This window comes from Emydura macquarii, unplaced genomic scaffold, assembly GCF_026122565.2.
Source record: "Emydura macquarii macquarii isolate MOO-44397 ecotype Brisbane River unplaced genomic scaffold, CSIRO-AGI_Emac_v2 contig_3390, whole genome shotgun sequence".
NCBI classification, from domain to species: domain Eukaryota; kingdom Metazoa; phylum Chordata; order Testudines; family Chelidae; genus Emydura; species Emydura macquarii.
Window position 1 is genome coordinate 6,334,874 of NW_027133527.1, and position 27,312 is coordinate 6,362,185.

General features: G+C 41.1%; 2 protein-coding genes across 10 annotated transcripts in view; one reads left to right on the plus strand and one right to left on the minus strand.

Moving 5' to 3' along the window:
- Positions 1 to 18,648, plus strand: part of TEX47 (testis expressed 47) — a 32,807-nt gene extending 14,159 nt beyond the window's left edge. Inside the window, exon 6 of one of the 3 annotated variants that reach the window (XR_010917337.1) lies at positions 18,479 to 18,608. Coding sequence is in view for 1 of the 3 variants with exons in the window: in XM_067534348.1 (XP_067390449.1) it covers positions 18,479 to 18,498 (20 nt within the window). In the remaining 2 variants the exon portion in view is untranslated. Of the gene's footprint in view, positions 1 to 5,467; positions 6,317 to 18,478 lie in introns of those variants that run through there. The other 2 variants (XR_010917338.1, XM_067534348.1) reach the window with 2 other exon arrangements.
- ARHGAP17 (Rho GTPase activating protein 17) overlaps positions 1 to 27,312 on the minus strand; it is a 69,368-nt gene that overhangs the window by 4,187 nt on the left and 37,869 nt on the right. For 3 of the 7 annotated variants that reach the window (XM_067534329.1, XM_067534332.1, XM_067534334.1), the window contains exons 3-19: positions 23,670 to 23,774; positions 22,395 to 22,471; positions 20,399 to 20,510; positions 20,088 to 20,164; positions 18,854 to 18,965; positions 16,993 to 17,061; positions 16,753 to 16,834; positions 14,153 to 14,280; positions 12,593 to 12,704; positions 11,971 to 12,052; positions 11,429 to 11,509; positions 10,047 to 10,160; positions 9,532 to 9,623; positions 9,231 to 9,387; positions 7,647 to 7,889; positions 4,082 to 4,251; positions 2,999 to 3,616 (exon numbers count right to left, since the gene is read on the minus strand). In XM_067534329.1, the coding sequence (XP_067390430.1) occupies positions 2,999 to 3,616; positions 4,082 to 4,251; positions 7,647 to 7,889; positions 9,231 to 9,387; positions 9,532 to 9,623; positions 10,047 to 10,160; positions 11,429 to 11,509; positions 11,971 to 12,052; positions 12,593 to 12,704; positions 14,153 to 14,280; positions 16,753 to 16,834; positions 16,993 to 17,061; positions 18,854 to 18,965; positions 20,088 to 20,164; positions 20,399 to 20,510; positions 22,395 to 22,471; positions 23,670 to 23,774 (2,431 nt within the window). Of the gene's footprint in view, positions 1 to 1,780; positions 1,829 to 2,998; positions 3,617 to 4,081; positions 4,252 to 7,646; positions 7,890 to 9,230; positions 9,410 to 9,531; positions 9,624 to 10,046; positions 10,161 to 11,428; positions 11,510 to 11,970; positions 12,053 to 12,592; positions 12,705 to 14,152; positions 14,281 to 16,752; positions 16,835 to 16,992; positions 17,062 to 18,853; positions 18,966 to 20,087; positions 20,165 to 20,398; positions 20,511 to 22,394; positions 22,472 to 23,669; positions 23,775 to 27,312 lie in introns of those variants that run through there. The other 4 variants (XM_067534331.1, XM_067534330.1, XM_067534335.1 and 1 more) reach the window with 4 other exon arrangements.

Consider the following 27,312-nt stretch of genomic DNA (forward strand, 5'->3'; position numbering starts at 1 on the left):
AGCTTCAGCCTTTTCTCCAAATTTCCTACCTTCCAGGAGATTTCTTGAACATTTTCTGAAGGTATTTGCTGGATTTAATATAGAATCCAATAATATAAACAAACAATCTACATTGACTGGTTTACTGAGGCTTGCTCACTAGAGATTACATGACTTTAGTGAGTACTCTGTGGTCTTAAACCTTTTCCAGTCTGACATGGTACAAACTGCATAATTTGAGATACAGCTGGGAGAGTCAGTCCCCAGATACATTAAAAAAATATATGGATGAAACCAAACTAAGAACAATTTAGTTCTGCTTTAAGTGGCTTTTTAACTCTACTGAAATGGAATTCCCCAGCACAGATTTGCAGGAGTGATGCATGGTTACTGATACATAACTACACTTCTCAGCTGTAGAGATTGCTGCACTCTGTTGTGATTGCAGTATTTGAATAATCATTTATTGTTACGACAGATAACCATTCAGAACAAAGGAATTGACTTATTATCCAAAGCATAAGGATTTGCTACTGAGAATGTGAATCCTTTGTCTGTCTAGAACACATTTTTTAACCGTCTGCCAGCAATAAAGCCACTGCGCGCCTCAGATGAAGCAGAAAACTATCTATATGGAAAAATATACCAAGACCAAACAAAATGAGGTCGTTAAACTGCTGAAACAAACATTTGAGGGAAAGAAACTCGGCCATTCCCCTCCCACTCGTCAGCTTGGCACGTATCCCCAGAATAACTCACTTCAGGCATGCCCCAAGATTCCCAGCCCTTCAGCACTACTTTCCCCACAGTTTGGGAACAGTATTTTGCAGTTATTTTAGGGAGATGAATGTGGCTGACATGTCAAGGGAGTGAGATGAAAGAGGACAAAAATTTAAAGCCCTTTTTAAAGCTTCACTTTTCAGCAGTTTGACAGCCAGTTTATTGGTAGTTTCCTCTTTTTCATTTAGAAATTGCAATTTCTATTAAGCCTCGCAGTATAATTTTAGTTTAAGTGCATTTCCCATAAATCCTGTAATAACCATGTCCTGGGGTAATCAACTTAGGTATGTGGCCTCAGTTTATTCAGCCCACTGTAAGTTGTTGCCTCAAACAGGCAGCACCTCTCAGCCACTACATTATCGGATTGAGATGTTTCTAAACCTATTCTTTGGACAGCTTGTAGTTGAATAGAGACCTATAGCACCATTAAGGAGACTAGAGAGTTTACACAGTGCAAATACAAACATGCCAGAATGCAAAGAGATGCTGCCAGGAGCTTTTCTGCATTGCGGTTTAGTTCATGAACCGTGTGCGCTTTATACGAATAAGTTCCAAGCAGTTAAAATCCAAATAATCAAAATCCTAGTGTAAAAGCTGCATCAGAAACAAAATATGAGTGGCAAAGTTTGCCTGTGTTGACTCCCAACTTTTCAGTTTGGCAAAAAAAGTTAACCAAGGAGGTGAACAGACATTTAAAACGGGTTACTACCAAGCCACTGTAGACACCAGAAGTGGTAGTTCTGGTAACAGCTGTCTTAAGTTTTTAAGTGTTATTCTTTGCATGGCGTTGTAAGGCACACTTTTTAAAGGAGGATTCTTTTTAAAAAAGAATGCAAGTGAATATCAATGAAACATGGGTCCTAATGTCTGTTACAAACTGGATGGCATGTGTAATAATGAGAGAGTGCAACTTTGACAAAAAGCACACATTTTAAAGTGCATGAACAAAATAAAGCTACAGATAAAAATAGCTGTGCAGGAGCATTTGTAGCTACGTTGCAGCGTTTTGATCAGTACAAACCTTATTCGCAGTAACCTTCCCCACCTGTGAAGGCATCACGGGGTACAGCTGTTAGGTAACAGAATACAGTTTGCATTCCAAACAAAATTAGTCTTTACTTTAGAAAGCTGCAGGGTCACTGGAAAGGGTTTTAACCATTAATAAGTAAGCAGATTGAAAAGCATTAGTCTTTTACTTTCATTGCCTTTCCTTTTTAAAGGGTCAAAAGTCAAACTTAGCAGGAAGACATTTCAAAGGTGCTGGTTTCTGTGACTGATGGATTAATTTAAATCCTGAAAAAAGTAACTATTAGCACCTATCATCTATAAAATGCAGACTCTGTACTGTTCCTGTGGGATCCTGCAAATACTACCTTGTGTTCCGTGAGGGTACGTCTACACTGAAATCAGAGGTGTGACTGCAGTGTCTAGACATATCCAAGCCAGGTTTGGTCTAGCTTGCCTGAGCAACAGCAGTGAAGCCACAGCAGCACAGACCAGCCTCTTGACTATATACCCAGGGTCCCCGCACAGGCTTGTATAGCCTGTGCTGCTGCAGCGTCCCTGCTCTGGTTATTTGCATCTCTGAGTGCAGTGAAGACATGGCAGCTCGTGTTGGAATACAGAGACGCAAATCTAAACTAGGCCACAGTGTTTAGAAGCAATTAGTGGTTCTGGGTGCCAAACCTGGAACATCTTAAAGGGGGCTTGATTTTCACCCTCTGAAAAGTCAGATCCATTAACATTGTGTCAAGGCACCCAAAGTCATCAGCCACTTTGGAAATCCTGGCCTAGAGTATGTGCTTAATGTGTTCTCATTGGCTATGCCTCCTCCCACCTCAAAGTATTTGCCTTTTCTGCAACTGGTGCCTACAGAATGGTACCTGCCACGATGTGAAGGGCTTTGGAAAGCCATTAAAATCTGAGTCATGTAACAATGCTCTGCTGTCAAGGCTGGAACACATATGTAGAAAGTAAATCACATTCATTACAAGAATGAAGAGTCCTCTCCATGGAAAGTGCTGGACTGTTCTCTGCACAGAAACCTCATATACCATAAAATGCAGGTCAAACATTTTAACAGGATAAAACTAGTAAATTAATAACTTAACTTGTATTTTCTATTCCATCCAAGAAGGTTCATCAGTGTTTTTCAACTTAATATTTACAAAGATTCCCTCCTGCCCTGCCCCCTTCCCCCCAAGGTATTACGGTGCTACATAAAGAAGAATTAACTTACCAGTGATTATTTTGGAAGCCGTCTGAGGGGGATTTGTAAGAACACTGTCTCCAGATGAGTGAGAAACAGGGGGATGAGGTGGAGGGGGAACATTGGGTCGGTTCCGGGGTTTTGGTACTGGCCTGGGCCTCGGTAACGTACCAGTCTGAGAAGGAGAAAAAGACTGCGAAGTTTCTTGGGTAGATGACGGCAGCGGAGATAGCGGGCCGCTAGCATTGTGTTTGCCTGGAGGGGGCGTATCAGGCGGTGTTGGAGTCTGAGGAGGAGTAGGAGATGGCGGTTCAGGTCCATGTTCACTGCTAGGTACAGCGGGTGGAGAAGACGCTTGGCTATTTAGTTTAGGCTGCAGTGGAGGAGTAACCTGTGTGGGGGGCTGGGGAGGTGGGTGGTTAGGCGCTTGTATTGGGGGGAGGCTGCTGGAGTATCTCCGAGGTGCAGAAACCTGGGAAGAGGTGGAAGTCTGGACTGTCCCTTGGTTTGTATGTTGAGCAGGCGGAGAAGGACTTCTAGTGGGTGGTTTTGGAGAGACAGAAGGTAGTTGAGCTGCTTGGGCAGAACCTTGGTTTCCTGGCTGCCCAGGTGGAGGTTTGGGAGGTGCTGGTGCAGGCTTTTTAACAGCTTTAAAAGACATAGATAAGAATATGTTAGTTACTGCGTATAGTTGAAATAAAACCTTGAAATATGGAAATGATTTTAAATGCTCAGACACTTTCCAAATGAAATTACCCAGGCCTACTACTGTTTTCATATTGGTTACCAAGAAACGTAGACAACGTTCATTAATCAGCAGACTCCTGCCCGCGTGATGCCATTGCCAACACTGTACCGTACCACAAATTGCTACCACGGACGAGTCTGAAGACAAGTTTAAGTTGGTTTTGGTAAAATATTGTTGAACTATTTGCTTCAGTGGAGACTTTGTCCATCCAAATAAACCAGGAGTGCAGAAACTGACAAGAAATCCCAGAAAGCAGCTACTTGGGTAAGCACCCAGCTGTGAGAGGTCAATATTTTAACCAGCACAATTGTTTAAGACATGAGTTTAGTCACACTTTGAAAATTGGAAACAAGAGCCCAACATACCTCGTCTCCCTGTGTGGGGACTGGGACCAGCAGCATTCTGTGGTTGACTAACAGAAAGCTGATTAGAGCTACTGGTTGACTGCGGCAGGTTCTGCATAGTGCTTAAGTGCCCACCATTTCTCATGGGTGGAGGAGTAGTTGAAACTGCAGTGTCCTTGGGCTTGGAAGTGCTGAAAATTTAAAACACCTGAATCAGAAGTTGCTTTTGAAATACCTCTTCCCCCGATGTACTGCATCAAATTCATGTGTTTACACTAAACAAGTAAATTCCAGCTACCTGCACAAGAGTCCTGGGAAACAAAGACTCCTGTACTAAATGGTATTTGAAGGGAGTTCTGACTTACAAGTGAAGTAATGAGATTGCGCACCTCTGGAGCGGCCATGATCTGCTGTCCACTTAAGGCTGGGCTACGCTTAGAATAGTACAGATGCACTGCTCTAGCACTTCAGTGTAGACACTACTTGCACAGATAGGGGGGATTCTCTTGTCGGCACAGGTCATCCACCTCCATGAGAGGTGGTAGCTAGCTCAACATAATTCTTCCATTGACCTAGCGCTGTCTATACGGGGATTTAGGTCAGTTTATAAATGCTGCTCACAGGTGTGGATTTTTCATACCCCTGACGTAATTAAATCAACCTAATTTTCTAGTGTAGACCAAGTCTTAGTCTTAAATGGCCCTTGCTGACTACCTGTGATATATTCTCACCAAAACAATGAAATAAATGTGTACCCCAGCCATGCAAGAATGCCAGAACATATATTTACATTAAATACTGTTCTAATACTAACTGTATTCTCTCTGTGATGAAGAGGAGTCAACACATTTACAGTTTGTTAATCGGACTCCCAACTGAAAGTTCATGGGAAACACTTGGATTACTCCCAAAAATTCTAACCACAATTTAAGTCACCATGTGTTTGTGGCTTTAACAGAGAAACTTCTGTTCTTCTCTCACCATGTTGCCCCAGCATTGCAGGACATCTCAAATAGCATCTAGTCTGATATACCCAGAGACCAGATGGGGGAATAAAAATGGGAATACTGTTAAGCGCTGCCCACACATCATAAGGTCATGTGAGTCATCAGTATGAGACTCAGCTCACATTAGATTGTGCAAGTATTCCAAATGTGTGAGCAGTTCTGAGCTCCTCTGGCTTCTTGAGCTTGGCTTCAGTATACTTACGGGCTCTGCTAGCCTGCTTGGGCATGGCTCCTTGACTGGGGGAATGTCTTGAGACAAGACAGCAGTCATTTTTTACCCAAGTGTAGCTACCTGATAACAACTAAAGTGGGGTGTAATATCGATGTAGCTGATCAGGGTAGGGCCTCCAGTGCAGGACTGACACTGAATTAGCTATCTTGATATAACCCCTCTCCACAGCCACCAACTTTTGGGCAGTGAAGACATGCCCAGATAAGTCTGATTTAAGACCTCGCTGAGCTGCATGGGATAGGCCGGATCTCAAAGCTATTGCAGAGAGCCTGGAACAGAGTCAGACATCTTTACATCATTTGACGTTTCCCTCGCAAGGTAACAGCTGCAGACTATTTTCAAGGAGAGCGGAGATTCTGCAGTAACGTCACAGATGTGCCAGTATGGCTAAAGACATGTTCTGATGGTTTGGGCCCGACACACCACAACCTCTGACCTAGATATTGCAGCGTATCAAGCTATGGCCTGCAGAGAGCTGAGAGGCACTGTGACACTCTTGGCTCTGAGTGCAGCTCCAGGCAGGAGGACTGGAAGAACCACACTAAAGCTGCCACTACAGGGACACTGGTGAGGCTGCCTGAGAAAGGAGCAGCTTCCTTCTTCCATCATGCATGACCCAGGAGCTGTCCCAGAGAGGCTGCAATGGGATCTGCTTCTGCCAGACAGACTGCCACTAAGATATTTCAAAGGAAGATGGGAGGATTGTGGGGACCTATAAATGGAGCAAGTACGGAGGAGAGGGGATCTGTATAAAGATAGGCATTGAGCAGCAGGGCCAGAGTTTACAGCCCGAGGCCAGGGGAAAGAGTGAAGACACCAGGGCATAAGGACAACAAGACTGGGAAGAGAACCGAGGAGTATAAATGGTTTGTTTGGGGTGCAGGATGTGGGGAATGCATTTTTCCCCGATCCATGTCCCCCTTCCTTCCCCATGTTGTTTTACTTCTGCAATTCCCCTGCATCCTATACCTGCCTCACATAAAACAACAAAAAAAACAAAAGAGAAGTGAAATTAAACCATGTGTCTGATCACTTTGCTTGTGTTGTGCGTTCCCCTCCCCATCTGTATTTTTAGGTTATAACCTCCTGAAGGCAGGGTTTGTGTGCAGATTCGGATTGCAGCCTTTGGATACTACCATAATGCACATACATTTGTTAATATCTTGTAGGTGTTGTGGAAATAGTCAATCTTAAGGAGGATTTGAATGTGGAGAGGGTGTTGGCTTCCACAAGACCCAGCTCCACTAAAGAATTCATTAACACTCATGAAATACGAAAACTAAAGTTATCGACACAAAAGCTAAGAAAAACAACCAGTGCATTCTCTTAAAGGCAAGGAACAACCCCCACTAGGCTGCTGTACTTCTGAATCCACCAACACTGCCCTTGGTTGCTAATAGCTTGGGCGTAGTAACTGTTTTCAGAGTTAGAGATCTTGGGCAGAGTCAATCCATTATGATTATATCTGCAAGAATGTCACTAGGGAAAAAAACGAAGCATAGTGCAACAGAATTATTGCTCTGACCAATCCAGCCATAGCACTTGTGGCCTGCTTTACTTTGTGGGAGATTGCCTAAAAGACTAACCCTCGCCAAACTTCACTTAAAAATGGTTAGTGGCTTTCACTTGGACAAACCAGGAGAATACCAAAAGCAAAGTGTTACATCAACCCTAGATGGTGAAAAGGAATGGGCAAATTTATTGTAATTAGTCTCCAAATCAAAAGTATATAGTCACTAGCAAAAAGTAAATGATGGCACAGAATTTCAATAGCAGTCAAGTGGTGAGAACCTCGTTTACCAATGTGCTAAAGAAACTGATGCCCAAGAGTGATAAATTGACTTCTGACTTGCTGGTTAAGATGATGTCTGTTCCTCGCTAGTTAACACACTTGCTAACGAATAGCGTACGAGACACGACTCTAGATCACTTAGACAAAAATGAACAAGACAAGACAAGACATACAGGCTTCTAGTATTGCCAATGAGTTTCTTAGGGCTTTCAACAATAAACAGCCGGAGTTTTGAAGATACTCCCAGGACTATGACTTGAAGAAATCAATCAGTAGGGTGCAGCGCATTATATTGATGGAGAATAATTGAAAATTCTCATGTTGTAAGCCTGGTTTTAGAGTCATTAACATCAAATTAAAAGCAGGAAGACGCATAGTGAATCATTTGTTGTATGGTGCTTTTTATCCATATCTCTTAAAGCACCTCACAGAAAAGGGCTTGTATATTCAGGTTGGAGGGTAGCAGCACCCTGCTGATTAATTGTACTTGACAGAGACCAGTTTGTTGCTGAAGCAGCCCTTTAAGCCACTGCCAACAGAAGCCAGACTTCTTACCTGACATCCTCATTTCCTTGACTTTGTAAATGTTCTGCTGTGCCAGCAAAGGGAGCAAAAGCTGCACTCACTGGGCTGGTTTCAGCCACATAACCCTGTGAATGCTGCTCTGCTACGGGCTGAGCCAGCATGCCAGCCTCAGTAGGTGGAAGTGGTGGCTGGAAAGCAGGGGATGTGTGCTTTCTATTTATAGTGCCACCTCTCCGAGGATTCACTTGGAAGTCCATAACCTTGACACCAAAGCTAAAGAGAAGAGAGAATAAACACACCATGCAAGCCAACTCCAGATAAATAAAGCCAAAGAGGGATATTGCATGTTATAACTCAAAGACAGCAACCCATGTTGCTTAGCATGCAAAGAAGCAACAAGGAAAGCTTCACCTTTCTCCATATAACACCGCTATTGTTAAGACATGCAACACAACTTGACTTATTCACACAGAAAGGTAAACTAAACATCAGTGGGGTGCGCTATTCAATTACAATTACGAATTGAAGACACACATTGATGCAAGTGAGATCTGACTGCTGAGTAATTTTACCATACTGGTAAGAATAAACAAATTTCCTTCGACACCAGGATATCTTCAGACTTTGAACGTTAGGTGTTTTGCAGCTTTTAAAAATGATATCTTCAAGTCACCATACAGACAAAGGTAAACATTTGTGTACTAAAGAAAGGCTTATATACACATCTGCATGGTTAAAAGCATGAAAAAAGAAAGGAAACTCTACCTTATTTAACTATGGATAAACATTGTCATTCCAATATATGCCATTTTCAAAAGCTAACAGCATGTTTTAGAAATACTTTAGTAGGTCATGGTTAAAATCCACTAAAACGAGGGAGTGAACTTGAATGGATTCTCTTTTCCCCTCTGTCAATACTGTTCCCCACAGGACAGTAGTAGGGAAATTTAGCATACAGTTGTGATAAATAAAATAAACTTACATGAATTTGCATGTGTCTAACCATAGTTAAAACCAAGGTAACAATTTAACATTTGCATAAGGAGTTAGAATAGCACAACCCTTAAATACTGATACGAAAAACTGATAAATGCACTGCATGTTATTGTATGGAGTAAATACAGCACATCTGCCATGGTATACTGTACCATCATCAAATCAGAAGTCTTTTATCATGAAGGCACCAGATAACACCACTTCAGCCTGTGGTTTTAAACAGAAGCCTTGGAACATTCAGAAGTTAAAGCAATAGATACTATCAAATGTACTTTCATTTTTAAACGGATTATTTTGAGACCTAAAATCTATTAGTTGGGAATATTGCAAACAGAAGCAGTAATTATCTGCTCGGCTTTTATTATCCACAGAGCATAATTTGAAGGAAATGCCAGTACATTACCTTGGAACCTTCCTCAGGCTGCAATAATATGAGGGGAAATAAATCACTCAGGGGTTACCTGGAATATTTCCACAGAATTCCCCTCCTGAGACCAAAATTTTATTTTACTTTAAGATGACCTACAAAATTTATCAAATTATAACCTCATCAGTAGTTCAGCGTTCTTAAGACTGAGCTAATGTCTGAAAAAAAAAAAATCCAAGAGTTAAACATACCCTTCCTTCTTCAGCAAATCGCCTTCCATTACAGCCATGCTGACAGGCCTCTTCCGCTCCAGTGTCCCCGAATCATACTCGTTCCCCAGTTGTGACAAATTATTAGAATTAATGGCAGGGATAGCAACAAACGCCCCGGACACATTAAAATCCACATCTGGATGAAGACAGATAAAGCACTGTAAGACATGTATGTACACAAAAGCAGTGCATCAACAGTTTTTATTCCTAATTATTTAACAGTGTAGGAATACCATGGAACTAGTATTGACAGAATTCCTCACATTCTCAAAGTATTTACCTTCAGGGAAGAACCAGTCTGCATGCTGAATAATTGGCTCAATAATTGCTACCACATGGACCGAAGTTGCTGCTGCCATTTCAGCAAGAGATCTACAGATGAAATTCAGAAGATCAATGATCTTTTATACAGACAGTTCTTTCAAAGTTAAGAACCCTGTTAAGTTTTTTTTCCATTGTGCATGCTGAAAACTGAATTAAATGAGTGCCACCACACACACAATTACTACCACATCCAAACCAAGCGCTTGCTTTTTCCAGAATTTTCTAGACTTCCAAAAGTATACGGAACGGAAAAACTCTGACAAGCAACACGGCCTTTATGCCACTGCTCTGTGTGCAATTTCATCAAGTTTGTTGGAGTAAGAACATACCTGCTTCTGAAATCCCACCCTTTACCATTTATTTCTCAACAGCTTTTTAAAGATCTTTTCAGAACTAGGGTAAGAATTTAAAGCTGAACTTCTGTTCTTTACTGAAGATACAATTAGAAGTAACATATAAACAACAACTTACCCTTCAGTCTTTGCCCATAGCAAGTTGGGGCCCAACACTATTGCAATGTTGCTGGGAGTCATTTTGTTGATGTCGCTGTTCTGTGCAAGTTTCGCTAGGAATTTTATTAAATACCTACAAAGAATGGATCAAGTCATTAGGCAGGTATGATGGCAACACACAACACTATGCTAGCACATTACTGACAGACGGGGCCATAGGGGGTTTTTTTGTGCTTAAAACATAACTGTTGTCTCATTGGAGGGGATGGGGCTAGCTGGAATCAGACACACAGATTAAGATCACAGTTCAAGTCAAGCTTCCTTAGGTTGACTATGGAAAAAAATGGGAGTAAAATTTCATGCTTAGTAGTTTGCCACTAATTTTCTTCCCATTAATCAATGAAAATTGAGCTTAATGAGAGAGACGACCAGTTGGGAAATATCTTCCATCTTAAGCATGGAGTAAAACTAGCATGTCTTCAGAAAAACTTTAATGTATTTACAGCAAAACTAGAGTGCTGAGGTTAAAGTGATGCACTAGGAAACCACATTAAATAAAGCTAAACCATGCCATGTTACAGTAAACATTTTCCTATTATGCACTTAAGACTACTCAAAGTTAGGAGACCTTTGTTTTCACTGTGTTTCATTCTGAGAGGGTGAAATCAGCAAGAGGGTTAACTGCTGAACAAGAAGTCAGGTGCAGTGTCTGAGCTGGGGAAGTTTTCAAGGAAAAGTCATACCAGATGAGAAGCTGAGCAACCTTGCATAGCGTGAGTACTGGTTTACATGAAGCCCCATTGGAGGGAAGCTACAGGAGTTACACGACTGTTCTATGATCAGTTCATGGTGCTAGAGTTGGGGAAAATTCTATGTGACCCACTTCAAGGAATTAATAGAAGTGAATGGAACGATCAAACAGTGAACACTAAGGCATTTTGTGCCTTGATAAAACAGGACGTCCCTTTACAATCCTAATGGACTGTAAACCGATTAATAAAAAAAAAAACCAGATCAGAATGCATATCATGAAGGCTGCACATCTGTCAGGGAGGTTGTGGAAGTCACAGATTCTGCGACTTTCCAAGACCTCTATGACTTCAACAGCCACAGCTGCAGCTGGCCCCACGGCCAGTCGCACCAGCCAGTGCTGGGAGTGGCTGGCCCCCCACGAGGAGCTGAGATTTAGTCAGGGGTATTTATAATTATTAAAAAAAATGTCATGGACAGATCCTGGGCTCTGAATTTTGGCTTATTGCCCGTGACCTGTTCATGACTTACTAAAAATACCCATTGCTAAATTTTAGCCTTACATATCATTAATCCTAGCCTTGAAACAGGTTATACTTCTTAGCATGGAAGCTGCAGCGCTAAGAACTGTAGCGATTGTGTTTAACATACCTGAAATTAGCCAGGTTATGCTTTGGCAATCTTTTGCAAGTTCTCCATAAATCTTGCAGCTTCTTGTCCTGGTCCTGTACACTGTGGGGGAGAGAACTTTTAGATCAGCAAACAGAATTCCTTTGGCTACCAACAAAGGAAATGCAGCATCCATAAGCTTCCATCTATGTATAATTATCCTCTTGCTTCTGCATTTACTCATTCAATGACTGCTCCGAATCCCTTCATTAACGCAGCTGGTAATAGCCAATGCCCTTCGCATCTCTCTCTCAGTACATAACCAAGAGCCAGAAGTAGCTTAACACTCAGATTTAGAGGAAGGCGTTTTACTGAAGTACGTTCTCATACTTTTAAAACCAACACAGGACACTAATGCACAAGAGTTTAAAGACTAATTCAGCACACAAATATTTACTAGCTGGATCTGAAAGACAATTAGCACAATTGTGTAAACTTTTCCGTAAGTTCAGTTGTCCTCACTTACTAGCAACACACGTCAGCACACACATTTCTTTGCCCATCTAGATTTTAAGTGCTCTTACTTTGCAACTTGCGTCCATTCTTCATACAGACTGTAGGTCATTAAAGGTTCAGGCAATTCTCGTAAATAGGACTTCAGGGCACCTGCAACACAGGAAGAGTAGGGAGACATTCTTGGCCAGTAGATTAGAGAGACTGGCTTTAGATTTTGCTTGAAATAATCTTGGCCTCAATCCTTGCAACACGATCCTTGCACCTAAGTGAAGCCCCACTGAAGTCAGGGTAGGGTCAGGCCTCAGACTGAACACTCTGCAGACTTTCCCCTCGATATATTTGTACAGCACTTAACACAATGGGACCTTCTGGATCACACGGGCACCATTTACTAACCTAACTGACAAGAGTACAGTGTAAAGCCTCCAGATGGTCCTAACAGACAATAGCTACAGTAACAACTGCACATGCCTTAGTATCAGGACCATTTTAATAGCCCCGTCATGAGAAACATGAAACGCTTGATTTCGAAGGCTGTGCAGTTAGGTTGGAAGGTTCGTTTTCCTTTACAGTTTATATCAAATATCTTAAAGTTCTATAATATGTTTGCCACGTTAAACATGAAATAAAGTTAAACCTTCACTGCATGACGTGGTTTATACAGGGTCTGATTCAGAATGCTCCAAATACCTGCAACAGCATGGGGGTCTGAATAAAATTCATCCAGCTGGGAAGTAGAACAGTCCAGTGCAGCTTTCAGCTTCTTTAACTTGGAGGCTCCGGCAGCAATTCTGAATAAGCCCTACATGACGAGAGTTCAAGTGTCAGATCCACTTGAACGAGAGCTGGTCTCATTTTTCACACTTACAGCAGTGCTATGACCCAGACTCCCTTTTCACAGGGGTTACAAGTTTTACCCTTTAAAAAGAAAAAAAAAACCACAACCCACAACTGCCATGACTGAGCCAGCTCTTGTTGTACTAAAAGGAGGAGGTTACTTACCTGCAGCTGGAGGTTCTTTGAGATGAGTGGTCCCTATTTGTATTCCAAAAATGAGTGTGCATGGACGCTATGCGCTGGAGCCGGAAGGATTTCATAGCAATGTCCGTTGACCTGCGTGTGTGCCAGGCGTATCCTTGTCCCACTGAGCAGAGGTTACAATAGGCTGTGCAGGTCGATGCCTCCCAGTGACCGTTTTACTGCTAAATATACCAGTCCGCAGCAGAGGCAATGGAGGGCAGGTATTGAAATACAAATAGGGACCACACATCTTGAAGAACCTCCAGTTGCAGGTAAGTAATCTCTTCTCCTTCGAATGGTGGTCCCTCTATGTATTCCAATCAGGGGTGAGTAGCGAGCAGTGATGAGCGTGGAGGAGAGTGCAAGGATGCAGGAGGAAAGGCGGTCTGTAGCACAACATGGCCCACGGCCATGGTCCACAACCGTTCCTTGGGTGATGGCGTAGCAGGAGGTGAAGGTGTGAACTGATCGCCATATCGCTATTTGACAGATGTCCCGCCAGGAAACATCTGCTAGGCATGCCATTGTGGTAGCCTGTGCTCGGACACAGTTACCGCACGTTCTACACATAAGTTATACATCACAGCGTGTAGTATGTCCGGATGCACCCAGAGACCCATTTCGAGATCTGCTGGGAGGAGAACGGTTGGCCTTTGGACTGGTCTGCAATTGCTACAAGTAGCTTTGGTGACACCCGAGATGGTGCGGGGTCCTCGGGAGGCAGAAGGCTAAGGCATGGCAGATGTCGAGGGAATGAAGGGTTCTGTCCACACAGGAGACGTGGTCGGCCTGTTACAGCCTTGGCTGGAAGCTCAAGGAGATTCACAGTGCACGTGCAGGTCAACGGACACTGCTACAAAAACCTTCTGGCTCCAGCGCATGGTGTGCATACGCACCCACGACTGGAATAGAAATAGGGACCATCACTTGAAGAACTAGGAGAGAACCATGCTTTAATTTCTTCCCTCTCCTTTCCATCTCTGCTTTTCTACATCTAGGTTAAGCTGCATCTAATTCTTCGATGTATTTGAAAAACATAATTCTGGAAGGCCTATATCATCATACCTGTGGACAAAATGCCATATGCAATTTTACACCACAGCATACACAGATAGGTATGGTCGCTATTTCTCTAATACCGGATTTCCTGGGCTCTACTGTAGCAACTTTTTTCCCCTTGTGCCTCTTACATGATAAAAAATCCACTGCGCATTAAGTAGAAGTTCCTACCTCCTCTTTCATTCCTGTTTCCAAGAGCATCATTACACAGGCTTCAATAGGGAGTGCAATTTCACGACCACTGCGTTTGAGGTGCTCTTCCAATGGAGTTCCAAAGGCTGGCTTTTCTGTCCATTTGTCTAGTTAAAGAGTAGAAAAACACTGAGCAAGATATCCAATAAAACTTGAATTATGCCCCAGAGAAGTTTAGAGAAGAGTCTCCAGTATGAGAATAGGAATTTTAAAAAAATACTGCAAATTTAAGAGGCTTGATTTGTATAGCGTCTTAAATTTATGAGTAAAGAGAAAATGAGGCGCCTGCCGCTGTTGTTACCAAGACACTAAAAATCACGATCCATCTCTCTTGGAGAGTGTATTGAGTATTTACTCCTTCGTACAGCTGGATGTCATTACGTCCCTACCACACTTTAGCTGGAATACATTCATGTGGTTTTAAATTTATTAAGAAGTTTATTCTGATTCTCTAAGAGACCCCTAAGTGTAGATTTGCAATCTTCTTGTAGATAAAGAATTTTGCTCAGATTCAATTCAAATTGCTTGGTCTGAGCTGCCTGTAGCACGGTTTTACCTGCAGCTCACATTGTGTTAACAGCTAAGCAGAACAAAGCCTTCTGAGTTAAAAAAAGTCAATTTAGACACGTATAATAAGTAGCCTCACATCTCCATTAGAATCTAATCTTCATTAGAATCACCATATAAAAGGGTCTGTCATCCTACCCTCCCTCTTCCAAAAAGCATTCAAACTCACTTGAAAGATTTTCCTCATGGTGGCAAAGCGTGGGGCTAGTTTTTGTTTTTTAAACCGAATTTGACACAAAACGTTTTCCCGATAAGAGGCCAACTCCCTTTGCCCCCTATAACAAATTATTTTTCTTCTTAGCCACACTTCTCTACTGTTGTCATTGAAAAAGGCATATAAAGCATTTGCAGGCTGTTAATCTATACCAGGCACTATTTATTTCAGAAAGGAAAAACGAACGGGCTGAGATGCCAAGTTTGAAAGATTCTAGTGCAGATGCACTGTGGCTTCTATTAAGGATTTAGTTTACATACTGCATATATGCAATACAGAAAGCTGTACAAGCTGTAATTTATTTCGCCCCTTTCATCCACCGACCACAAAGCACTTTACACAAGGCAAGCAAGCCGTAAGTATCCCAATTTTTACAAACAGCGGCAAAACTGAGGTGCAGAGAGCTGAAAGGTCACAATAACTTGGAGCAGAGGTGGGAAAGGAATCCAAGTCTGCTCCAAGCACCACTGGATCATTTGCCTCCCAGCATGCTTATGAAACGATGCACACACTATATAATACTTCGCAGTTATGCAGTACTTAGGCTTTCAAGTGTTGAACAAATTGATTAAGGAAGAGGCAAGGAAGCAAGCTTGTGCAGTCAGATTGAGTTCCCTTAACTACAGAACAGACTTCAATTGTCCCCAGCGTTCCAGCATGACACTATTTAAAGATACTGATCAGTTTGCACGAGCCTGCTAAATAGGGTCTTCCCTTAGGTCTAGTAAGCACAGATATTTGTGTCAGACTTCCGGCAAAATCACAGTTCTGAATTTCCCTGCTTTAGAGGATTTAGAAATTTCCCCTTGGTCCATAGCTCAATGTCTCAGCCCAAAGTCTCAGCACATATGATACCAGTCATGATCTAGTGTGTCTCAGACTTTGCTCAAGCTAAACCATTTGGCACTAGCGACTCCAATGTCAATAATGGGCACCAGGCTGGTAAGGGTAATATTTATGACAGTTTAAGGCTAATCCTAAACTCAAGATGACTATTGCATAGCCTGATAGAACAGATGTAGATGCCTCATTTAGAGGTACCCTTAATAGTTGATGTAGGCTAGCACTGCAGTCTGGGACACAATTATTCACAGGGTTGAGGGGCCACTATGTAGCCACAGTAAAATATGTGCAGAGAAAGGGTTGTTCAGGAAAAAAACATTCCCCACAAAGTTTAGACTCAGGCCACAAGGGATCATAATGATCATCTAGTCTGACCTCCTGCACATTACAGGCCAGAAAACTTCATCCACCCCCTCCTGTAGCAGGCCTGTAACCTCTGGATGAGCTACTCAAGTCCTCAAATCTTGATTTAGAGACAAAGTTACAGAGAATTCACCATTCACTCTAGTTCAAACCAGCAAGTGACTCCTGCCCCACGCGGCAAAGAAAGGCAAAAAAAAACTTTATGGAGGGGTTGGAATCCCATGATTCCTTCTCTTGGAAGGACGTTCCCTTTCGCACACAGGTGCCAGGAAGGGGTTAATGAAAAGTCACACCATGTCCAGGTAAGAGAGGAAACACCCCAGTGCAACCTAAAAAGCAACTTCCCTTTCTTTCTCCGGTTTCAAACAGACCCTTCATGTTACATTAGTGTGTTAATGTGGAACTGGAGGCGCTCCAGAGAACACGGCAGCAAAGATGGAAGTATGTTGGGGAATGTAACGTTGTTAAAAAAGATCAAAATGTCCTTATTAAAAAGGGTCTGCATGCAAAAGAATCGAGATAAAGAAGGAGAATATAGTGCAGAGGTGGCACAGGCAAGGAGAAGCATCAGCCAGAGCACAAGTTACTTTACCTTGATGTGCTTGAATTTCAGGGAGGACCTTTTCTAAGACTGCTAATGCTTTTCTATGGTAATCTGCTTGTGCTTCTAATAACTGAGAACAGAACCCACATTTTAAAAACACAAAAATATTGTTAGCTTCTGATAAACACAGACAACAGCTATACGGTTTAGCACATGAAATGAAATCTGAAGCCTTTTTGCATATAACGAACATGGTAACTGAATATAAGCAAACAAGAGGACACTCACCGTGACAAAGAATCTGGCATATTCCCCTTCTTTGGAAACAAAGTTATACATATCTGCAGCAAGTTGATCCTTTGAGGAAAGAAAAGTCTACCCTGTAATTTTACATTGTGGGAATCAAATTTACAAGTGCCATGTGTTTAGCAGAACATGAACTTTATATATTGATTAAGAATACAAGTACTTCTTCCACTCTAACCAGCACTTATAAGGCCTCAACTGGAGTACTGTGTCAAGTTCTGGGCAACCACACTTGGAAAAGATGTGGGCAAATAGGAGAAAGTCTAGCAGAGAGCAGCAAAAATGACTGAAGGTCTAAAAACATGACTTACGAGAAAAGATTTAAAAACTGGGTTTGTTTAGTCTGAAGAAGAGACGCTGGGTGGGGAGGGAAGAGGAGAAGAGGGAGGCAAGTCTTCAAGTACATAAAAGGTTGTTACAAAGAAAAGGGTGATAAATTGTTCTCCTTAAGCCCTGAGGACAGGACAAGCAATGGGCTTAAACTGCAGTAAGGGGGATTTAGGAAGCTTTTTTCCTAATGTCCAGCCTAACTCGAAGGGTAGTTAAGCACTGGAACCAATTACTTGGGGATGTTGCGGAATCTCTGTCATTGGATGTTTTAAAGACCAGATCAGACAAATACCGGTCTAAGATAATACTTAGTCTTGCCTCAGTGCAGGGGACTGGACGAGATAACCTATCAAGGTCCCTTTCAGCCCTACATGCTATGATTCATATGACAGCTTTCCTCGCTAAGCCCAAAATGCTGAATCTCAAGAAGCTCTGAAAATTAGCAAGCTACCTGCCCATGGCACACTGATCAGGGGGCAAGATACCAAGTGGACTTATGGGGTAAATGGTACTGGCAGCTGCAGTCCAATGGTTTCAGCATCCTCCCAGCTAACCATGGGGAATCAAAGGTCTGTACTATTAAACTGGATGACTGTCAAAATATATCTTTTAGGTAGCAACAATGCTGATATCATCCCTTTAAACAAGAAAGTATCGCTGTTCAAATGGCATCGTGGTTCATTTTCTTCCAAGCATTTTTGGATTTTGCTTAACTTTCTATTTTTATTTACTACAGCAAGTCAAAATGCCTGCTAGATAGAACTGATTTTTGCTTGGATATTATAATAGTACATGGTAGAAATACCTACAGATATAGTTATAAAGGTCATTACTTCTCAAAACACTTTCCTGCCCAAATACCACAGTAGTGAGATGCAAACTTTCTTGATTACTTTTTAATTCAGTAACAAAACCAAAGAAGGCTAAAGTATCTGAATAAATGAAGCCTGTTAAAGAATCTCTAGGTTGGGGTTTATGGTTATGAGGAAACGGGGAGCATGATTTCCAGGTCAATGTCTTGAAATCCAGCCTCGTAGTTAGCACCTGCTGGCTGGTTGGTGGGTTAGGATATGCAAACATGAACATCTCAGTCCAGGCCTAATGGACAGGTGCTCACAAGTGTCTCCTTTGTTTGTAGCCTCAGAGACCGGGAAGTGAACGAACCACAGAGACCAAATTCACTTCATGGAGAAAACAGTGCAAGGTTTGGGAGCCACACTTTTACTTGTGGGATGGACAACACAGTGCCTGGCCTTCTGGAGAGCAGTGAGATATCCCAGAAATCAGAAATAAATAGCTAAATGAGAAATGCCAATCATTTGTGCCATGCTCTGCATTGCTTATTAGCTTAGCTAACCCTTAACTGCATATTGTTTTAGGACATTAACCCATGACAGTTTGTGAAGATGACAGTAATTACAACTGGTGCCACAATGAGCTGTACAAAGTCATTTACTGACATGCTCTTAGTGGCAGGTATAGCCTATGAGAGGATTCACAGAACCAGTCTTACCTTGCATAGGTCTACTTTATTTCCAGCCTCATCCATCTCTTCCTTAAGAGAATCTATTTTTGATGGGTGCATTTGAAAATTAGTTCCTGAAGTCTTGTAGGCTTGGCTATATCTGTATAAGAGAAACTACTGTTATTCAGTGGAGACTATGGTTAGTGCTTAATAGATTACTTACAAAATGAATGTCTTTAAGGTCCCTTCTTCTTAACTGCTTCCCTTTGGTGAGCAGACATCTATCTATTCACTACTCCAGAAGTTAATTTCAAAACCAGGTCCCATTACAGTTTAAAATCCCCTTCTGGGTCATCGGTGTGAAACATGCCTGCTGTCTTGTAGAAGAGACAGAGGGTGGGCCAAGTGAATCTAATGTGATACTAAATCCTAGCACGGACTCTGCAGCCACCCTCATCTCCAAAATGGATATGGGGCCTGGTCCTAGCAAGCACCCCAGGCAACTCAGATAAAAATGAGCATCATCTGGAATATCTGCAGGGCAGATTTCCCTAATAAAGATAGCATTTATCCATACTGACAGGTTCAGGAAGCCAGGATGTACGGAGGGAGGTCTGAAATGTGAGTTTGGGCAGTGTCCCATGAGATGGTTCAATCTATAATGCTATGTAAAAGCACCCCACTATGGAGACAGAACTAAAATCCTATGGCCAACACAGTGACGATGGCTAGTCCCCTCAGCATGGGTTCACCTGCGCACAACACTGAAAGGATTTTTTTTTGTGTTAAAGTCCTAGCAACAGCATCCTGGTTAAGTTAACCTAACGAAACGTGCTGAAGTCTCCACTGCCACTGTAATCAGCTGCCAAAAGGTACAGTGACTTTATAAACATCACTGCCTAAAGCAATGCTTCCCAATACCCTGCAGCATAAGGTTCTGACAGATGCTGGATTCTGTCTCATTAAATTACTTAGCTCAGTGGAGTAGACTAAAGATGCACTCTTGTATTCACTAAATGTTAACAGTTTTCCTACCTAAATTGGTGGCTGACGAAATAGGAAATCTCAGCTTCATCCACATAGTATCAGAAAGCCTTGTGTTCTCTTTTGTACCATTTAAGGTCTTAATTATTAATTTCCCTATCCCACCCTCCCAATTAGTGTTAACATGCACACTTCAGCACTTTAGAAGCAAATACCAATGCAAGGTTAGGCATGGAGATATTACTAAGAAATTAGCATGTACTATGCAAATTATATGGTATTTGAAATCACTCCTTACCTAGCTTTTGCAGAATCCCAGTCCAAAACCAACTTTGCAAGCTGTTTCCTCTGCTTCTGAATATTGGGGATTTCTGACTGAAACCACAGACATCTAATGTTGATATTTACTTTAGAATTGTGTCATGGAGTTAAGTGTAACTGAAATCTGAAAAACTTAAGAGTTTTTAAACACCACAATCCTACATTCAATACAAATAAGATTCACTTGTTTTTTGAACAGAAGCTAAGTTTGCAGCATGTACAGTTATGATTTTGCTCAGTAAGATATAAAACTATAAATATTTCTTGGAGCAGGATGAAGCGACTTACCTCCGTTAGTTGGCTTAACGGTTCTAAAATTTCTTTTTCAATCTGTACTTCATGATGAGAGAGCTCTACTGCCAGTTTATTCTCTGCATCACCACACGTGTCCAGCATCTTCCTTTACAAAAAATAAAAAGGGACAGGAAAGCATTGTGTAGTTTATTCAAGTTACTAAAGACCTCAAGGTAAAAAATAAAGATTCAGAATAAAGAACTACGGGACAAATCCTTTGTCCCCCCTTCTGGCTGCTTTGGGCTGTCTGAAAATGCCAGGGATTCCCCTGGTGGCATAAAACTAAGGTAGCTGGCTCTATGCTACCTGCTCCTAGTCCTGATGGGGGCACATCAGGAAGAGCCCAGGCAGGCAGCAAGCATGGCTAGAACACTTGTTCATCCAATCAGTCCCTAGGGAATCTTTATTACTGTTGTAACTTAAAAAGCCTTTAGGATGATTTCAGTTATTTTAGAGGACAATCTGGCTCCTGATGTTGGGTGGGGGTGAAGATATCAGACCTAATTCTCCTTCCTAAGCCCTTTCGAACCCTTCACTGAATACAGCGTGGTTGGATCTGGTTCTGTATATAAAGGGGTTTGTTTTCCCCCTTTCCAATGTACAAGCTCTCTTTATAAGAAAGTCTTAGTACTGTAACATTAAGCAATTCAAAACCCAGACCATGGTTTAGCTTTTATTCTGAAAAATTAACCAGGATTATTTTAATATTTTAACCTTTTGTCTAAGTTCTAGTGACAACCCTAAAATGAATACAAAGGCTTTTAGGAAATCCATCATCATTAGAATGCATTTCAAGTTTCAGGAAAATGTTTGTTCTAGAATTCATTTTTCACATACTAAAGTTAATTTGTTTCACAAATCTACAATCAATGGTTCGCTGTCAAACTGGAAGGGCGTATCTACTGGTGTACCGCAGGGGCCAGTCCTGGGTCTGGTACTAGCCAATATTTTCATTAATGACTTCGATAACAAAGTGGAGAATAAGTTTATAGAATCTGCAGATGACACCAAGATGGAAAGGGTTGCAAGCACTTTGGAGGATAGGATTAGAATTCAAAATGACCTTGACAGATTGGAGAACTGGTCTGGATTCAATAAGATAAAATTCAAATAAGGACAAGTGCAAAGTACTTCACTTAGGAAGGAAAAGAATCAAATGCACAACTACAAAATGGGGAATAATTGGCTAGATGGTAGTACTGCTGAAAAGGATCTGAGGGTTATAGAAGATCGTAAATTGAATATAAATCATGTGAGAACAGTTGCAAAAAGGCTAATATTCTGGGGTATATTAACAGAAGTGTTGTATGGAAGACATGGGAGGTAAATGTCCCAAAGCAGAGAATACTGTATCCAAATCTGGGCACCCCACTTTAGGAAACGTGTGGACAAATTGGAGAGAGTTCAGAACAACAAAATGCCAGACAGCCAGGACACCTGACCTATGAGGAAAGGTTAAAAACTGGGCATACTTAGTCTTGAGAAAAGACAACCAGGATAATAGTCTTCAAATATGTTAAGGGCTATTATGAAGAGGATGGGGACTAATTGTTCTCCATGTCCACTGAAGTTAGGACAGATAGTAATGGACTTAATCTGCAGCAACAGAGATTTAAGTTAGATATTGGGAAAACTTTCTAACTAAAAGGGTAGTTCAGCTCTTGAACAGGCTTCACAAGGAGGGTGTGGAATCTCCTTTGGAGGTTTTTAAAAACAAGTTTAACAAACACTTGTCAAGGATGGCCTAGGTTTATTTGGTCCACAGCACAGAGGGCTCCTGCCCAACATTTCTATGGAAAAAAGCTGTAAATGTGCATTTGTCCAGGAGAAAAAAATGTCAACTTAGGGCTAAATAAACTGGATTAACTGCTATCCATTATTTTAATGTAACTAAAGGTACAAGCATTTTAATAGACTCCTTTTACAGACATTATTGCATGCAAAACTAATCAATGATGGACCATAGCTCCAAAAAAAGCCAGACACTTACCCCAACAGAGTTTCATCACTTAGCTGGACAGATCCTTCTTGCATATTTTGAGCAAAAGCTGTTAGAGGAAGCTTTTTCTGCAGAACAGAAGAGACTTGGTATTTAGTTTCCCTCTCTTAAGGTACTCTTTGAACTGCTTTTCCAGTGTATCTGTTTTAAAGTTTGTTCTTCCCTTTCCTACAATCTCTACTGAAGTATTTCTTTGGCTATTCCATTTAGAGTTCCAGATCAGCTTAATGGCCTTTGAAATGAATTTAAAAATTATTCCAGACTACTGTAAGAGCAGCAAATATCATGGGTATGACACAAGGTAGTTCAGAGATTAGCTTTAGAGTTAAACAGCCAATTTCAAAGTTTCTCAGGAGAAAGCTGAATAGGTCACAGTTTGAGATGCTAATGACCATGCATCATAAATTAGGAAGCATTTAGTGTAGACATCCCATTAGTGCGAGATGTTTAGCCAGAATATATTTGACTTTCAAAAGACCCTGATCTAAAACTTTAACTGTGGGTTTGACAAACAACCTTTGTTGAACATGGAACACTTGGCGTAACATCTCTCACTGACAAGACTCAATTTCTTAGATCTTCTATTGAAACACCACGTTCTCTCCTGATCTCTATAACTACGATTACCTCAAAGAAAGCTGGTCAATAAAGGTAATCTGTATACAGGCAGCAGAACAATTTTGGCCTGAGGTCTATAATGAGGTTTGGAAGTCTGGTGGGAGGGCATTCTCAGTGTCTGTATATGTGTAAGAGCCAGAGTTGTTTGATCTTGAGGACCTTGTGTAAGACCCTCTCCTGAGGCTTTCCTTTGGATGGTGTTTAGAGGATAAATATTTATTCTATGTTGTGGGAAGAGGTTTTTGATGGATTTTAGTCACCAGGATGCTGTATGTACTTTTAAGAGTTAGTCTGATTTTCAGAGCTGATGAGCATCTGAAACACCTAATGAAGTCTAAGAGCTGCAGGTGCTCAGCACACTTAAAAAGAGGAAGTCTATGGATGAACTTTACAAATAACGTGTTTGACTTAGGATACACTCCCCAGATATAGGGAGCAGACAAAGTGCTCTAACAGCATTAGCACATCCTGCACACAGGGGTCTACTGAAGTTGGTTTGTGAACTATACTAATCAGTAGGAAATGTCAACATGGGGGATGGTTCTAGAGAGCTGTTCTGGTAGCTGACTTTGGACATGACAGCTGATCTATACATAAAAGGTCTTTACAGACCAGACAGAGTGCAATCTGAAATGCTCTAATACTTACATGTCTTTTATCAGCATCTGTGCCAAACTGGCCCTGAAAGCATGCTATTAGCCGCTTCTGTGAAATATGGCAAACAGATCTCACTGTGTCCAGACGTCTCTCAATCTAGCCCCGGAAAAGAAAAAAAACAGAAGTTGTTTTCTTGGCCTCAGCACATCATCTTCCTCCGATGCCACATTTAGTTCATGTTTGCATATTTCTCAAGTTCTACAGCTTACCAAAATTTCAGTTTAACAGTAAGAGCCTGTCAGCAAATTTATTTTGAAGGGGATTTAAATGGTTTCCATTAATAGTGGCACAAATTTTCCCTGATTTTGTTGGTAACTTGCAGAATCCAAGAGGCTCTGAAATGGTAGAGGGAGAAGAGACAATATTCTGCTTTTCCATACAGCAGCCAAAGGGGGTTCCCACTTTGACACCTACTGTTTGGAGTTTTACATGAAAGACACATCAACAAGTGTTATCTAGGGACAATATCCTGGTAAGAATTCAATCCTGCTTTCCCTTCCCTACAGCTGTGTGGGATGAAGTGGAGGCCAGCCATGTGGCTACCATCTCACTGTTGCCTCTGACCAGTGTCCCTCAGCTTCCATTATTTGACTTCAGCTAGCAGGTTTGTTCTCTGGATATCAAATATGAAGGAAAGTTCTAAGCTCTATGCAATAGTGGATGGAGGGCAACGTGCTGTGTGCGTGGATAGGTGGGTGGAAAAGACTGATGAGTTGAAGTATTGAGGGTTTTTTTGTGGGGGTAGAAACACTTTGGAATGTTTTTCAAGATCTGCATAAGTTCAGTTTAGTGTATTTGAAGCCTTATCCTCACTACGTTAAATATTAAAATGTCTGTATATTTTAAGATTATTTTACTTCAAGAACCACTGAAAGCTAGTAATGGAAATAATTAAAGGATTCTTCCACGTAAAGAACCTTACCAAGAATAGTCCCCAAAAAGATGAGTGTTTGGGTAGGACTGCTTAATGACACTGTAAACTCTATGCACACTGGCAAAGGAATGCAGTCTATCTGCATTTCGATGACTCACCAAGATTAAAAGGACGCCCTTCGGAATGGTTTCTATTTAAAAAAAGTCAACCAAAAAAGCATAACAAGTTTCATCTTTAGAAGTAATTTGAACAGATTTAAGTCTTCAGTTAAGCATCTAAACATGCTGCTGTTGCTGAAAAATTAACATTTTCATGAGGACAATACATTTTCAGACTTTCCTTTGTGTCTAAAGACAAATATAACTTAACCTCTATCTAAGAGAGATTAAAATTTGTTCTGCTTAGGTATCATGCCCTTAAGCACACAACTACTGGTTCTAAAATTACAAAGCATACTAACTGTTGGCTTCCTCACAAATAGCAAATTGAGCTTCACATTTTTCTTAATTACAGAGAATGCATAATTACCTTGCCACCTTTTCTCCTTTTTTCCATTTTGAGAATTGTCCTGCACCCGAAGTCCTGATGAAGCTTTTTCGCTAATGGATTTTCCTTTCATGTTATCCCCCCTTAAGTTAGCTGAAAGCTTTCATGAATTGTTTGCTTGGCATCTATGGCCACTTAACCGCAAAACGAAATCAGGCTGCTGACTTGAAAGATTCAGTTTTAGCTATGTAGTAGTCTTGATAAAAGGATGGTTTTAACTTTAATAAGCCAAGATGCAAACTGTGATGCAAACAAGATGCATACCAGTGCTTTTTATTTGCTGAACATTGACATTAAAATTGATTCTCCCCAAAAATGATTTCACTCAGAGACAGAGCATATCGTACCCAACAAGGACACTGGATGGACTGGAAGACAATGTTTCAGTAGTTTGTTTTCATACCTCTGCTACATGCTCTGTGCTTGGGGACTTCATTTTTGCTGTGCCTGCTAAGATTAAGCTTACTGTACCAGATATATGCACACCATTTGTGGAAGTGATTTCTTTCTTGAAGTTCTAGGATGGTTCAGAGATCTCAATGTTATAAGAAGTCATAGGCAGCTACTGAAGAATATTGCCACGTTTTTATTAATGATAACTAATATAAATTGGCCACCTAAAAATCTTGCTGAATTAATCATCTCTTTGCTTAAGAACTCCAGCATGATTAGAAGCCATCATCACAAAGAGCAGGAAACAAAAGTAAGAAGCAGTATTCTGGCCTGGAGAAGTAGAATACAGAACTGAAGATTAAGTCAGAGTGCTTGCTACAGTAATTATCATCCAGTTGCTGACACTACAAGGAAGTCTGACTGTCCTAGACATGTAAAGGTGGGACAGACTTGGTAGTTCTTCCTATTCCTTCTCCAGGTCAACTTGGCTACTGAAAAGAATCATCTCTGCTGGTAACACTGCTTGATTTACATATCAAGAGTGAAGATTAGAAAGTAGCATCTTTCATTCAAGGTTCAAACACAGGTATTTCCAACCTTGTCTCAAGAGCAGAAGATATCCAATCAATCGTTGAGCTAACTGCAGGGACGAGCCACTGTGGACACACATTAACATTTCTAATACTGTTGAAGAGTAGGTAGTTCCTACCTGATTTAGGAAGGCACTAAATTTAATCAAGGCATATTTGACAATGAATATTGCACTCAGCAAATTAGAGCAACTATTTCAAAATGTACCGAAGCCAAAACATGAACTAAACATAAAAAAAAAGTTGAAAGCCTGTTTATAAAATGATCACTACCAAACACGTAGGCAGTTTAGTTAGACAAGAGTTTTCCCCCCAAGAATGAGCAAACAAATGAATAAAATCTTCCATCTGGGTGTAACCAGTCTGAACTGAGCCTGGGAAAACAGCTTGCAAAAATTTTTGGCAACAAGTGACAGGCAGAGTTTCTGGCTTTATTTCACTTCATAGTCTGCCTTTTAACCAAGACAACAGATGAGCCCTGCAAGTTCTCTCATGGTGTATTTTAGAGTCCTTAATATAGCTTGATTTTTTTAAGCTTTGCTTCAGATATTTACTTCAGATACTGAATTGACTTTGTTGGCACTTGCCCTCCCCATTGTTATGTTTCTCACCCTTGGATGTATATATATATACATATCTCCTATCTGTGGTTTCCACTTGATGCATCTGACGAAGTGGGTTGCAGCCCACGAAAGCTTATGCCTGCAGAAATGTTAGTCTTTAAAGTGCTGCAGGACTCTTGTTGTTTTTGCTATATACAGACTAACACAGCTCCCCCTCTGGAAATTTTCAGTTATAATAGTCTTTGATAGTCCTGGTCTGAATTTTTAGATACTATTTTTACAAGTGCTATATTTAAGTAGATGGTATGACTAAAAAAGAGGAGATATTTGCAAAAAATTTTCCAATGCAATTCAAGGTATAGCAATTGCTACCAGCATGACAGTAAAGATGGCACTTACTATGTAAACTGCAAGAAATAAAAAGAACATGGGCTTAGAGACCTTTGCAAGAACTGATGGATCTCTGCAAGCACAGAAGGCATTTATTGCAGCTTCTCTGAAACTCACTCCTTCAGGAAGAAATACAGAACAAGGGGACAGGAAGAGGCCTTGCCAAACAGTAACATTCTCCCAGCTAGAAACAGCCCGAGAGAGTCAACAAGGAATTATTTTCTTTTGAAGGATCATTTTTATATAGTCAGCAAGTTCACTTAATACAAAGCTACAAT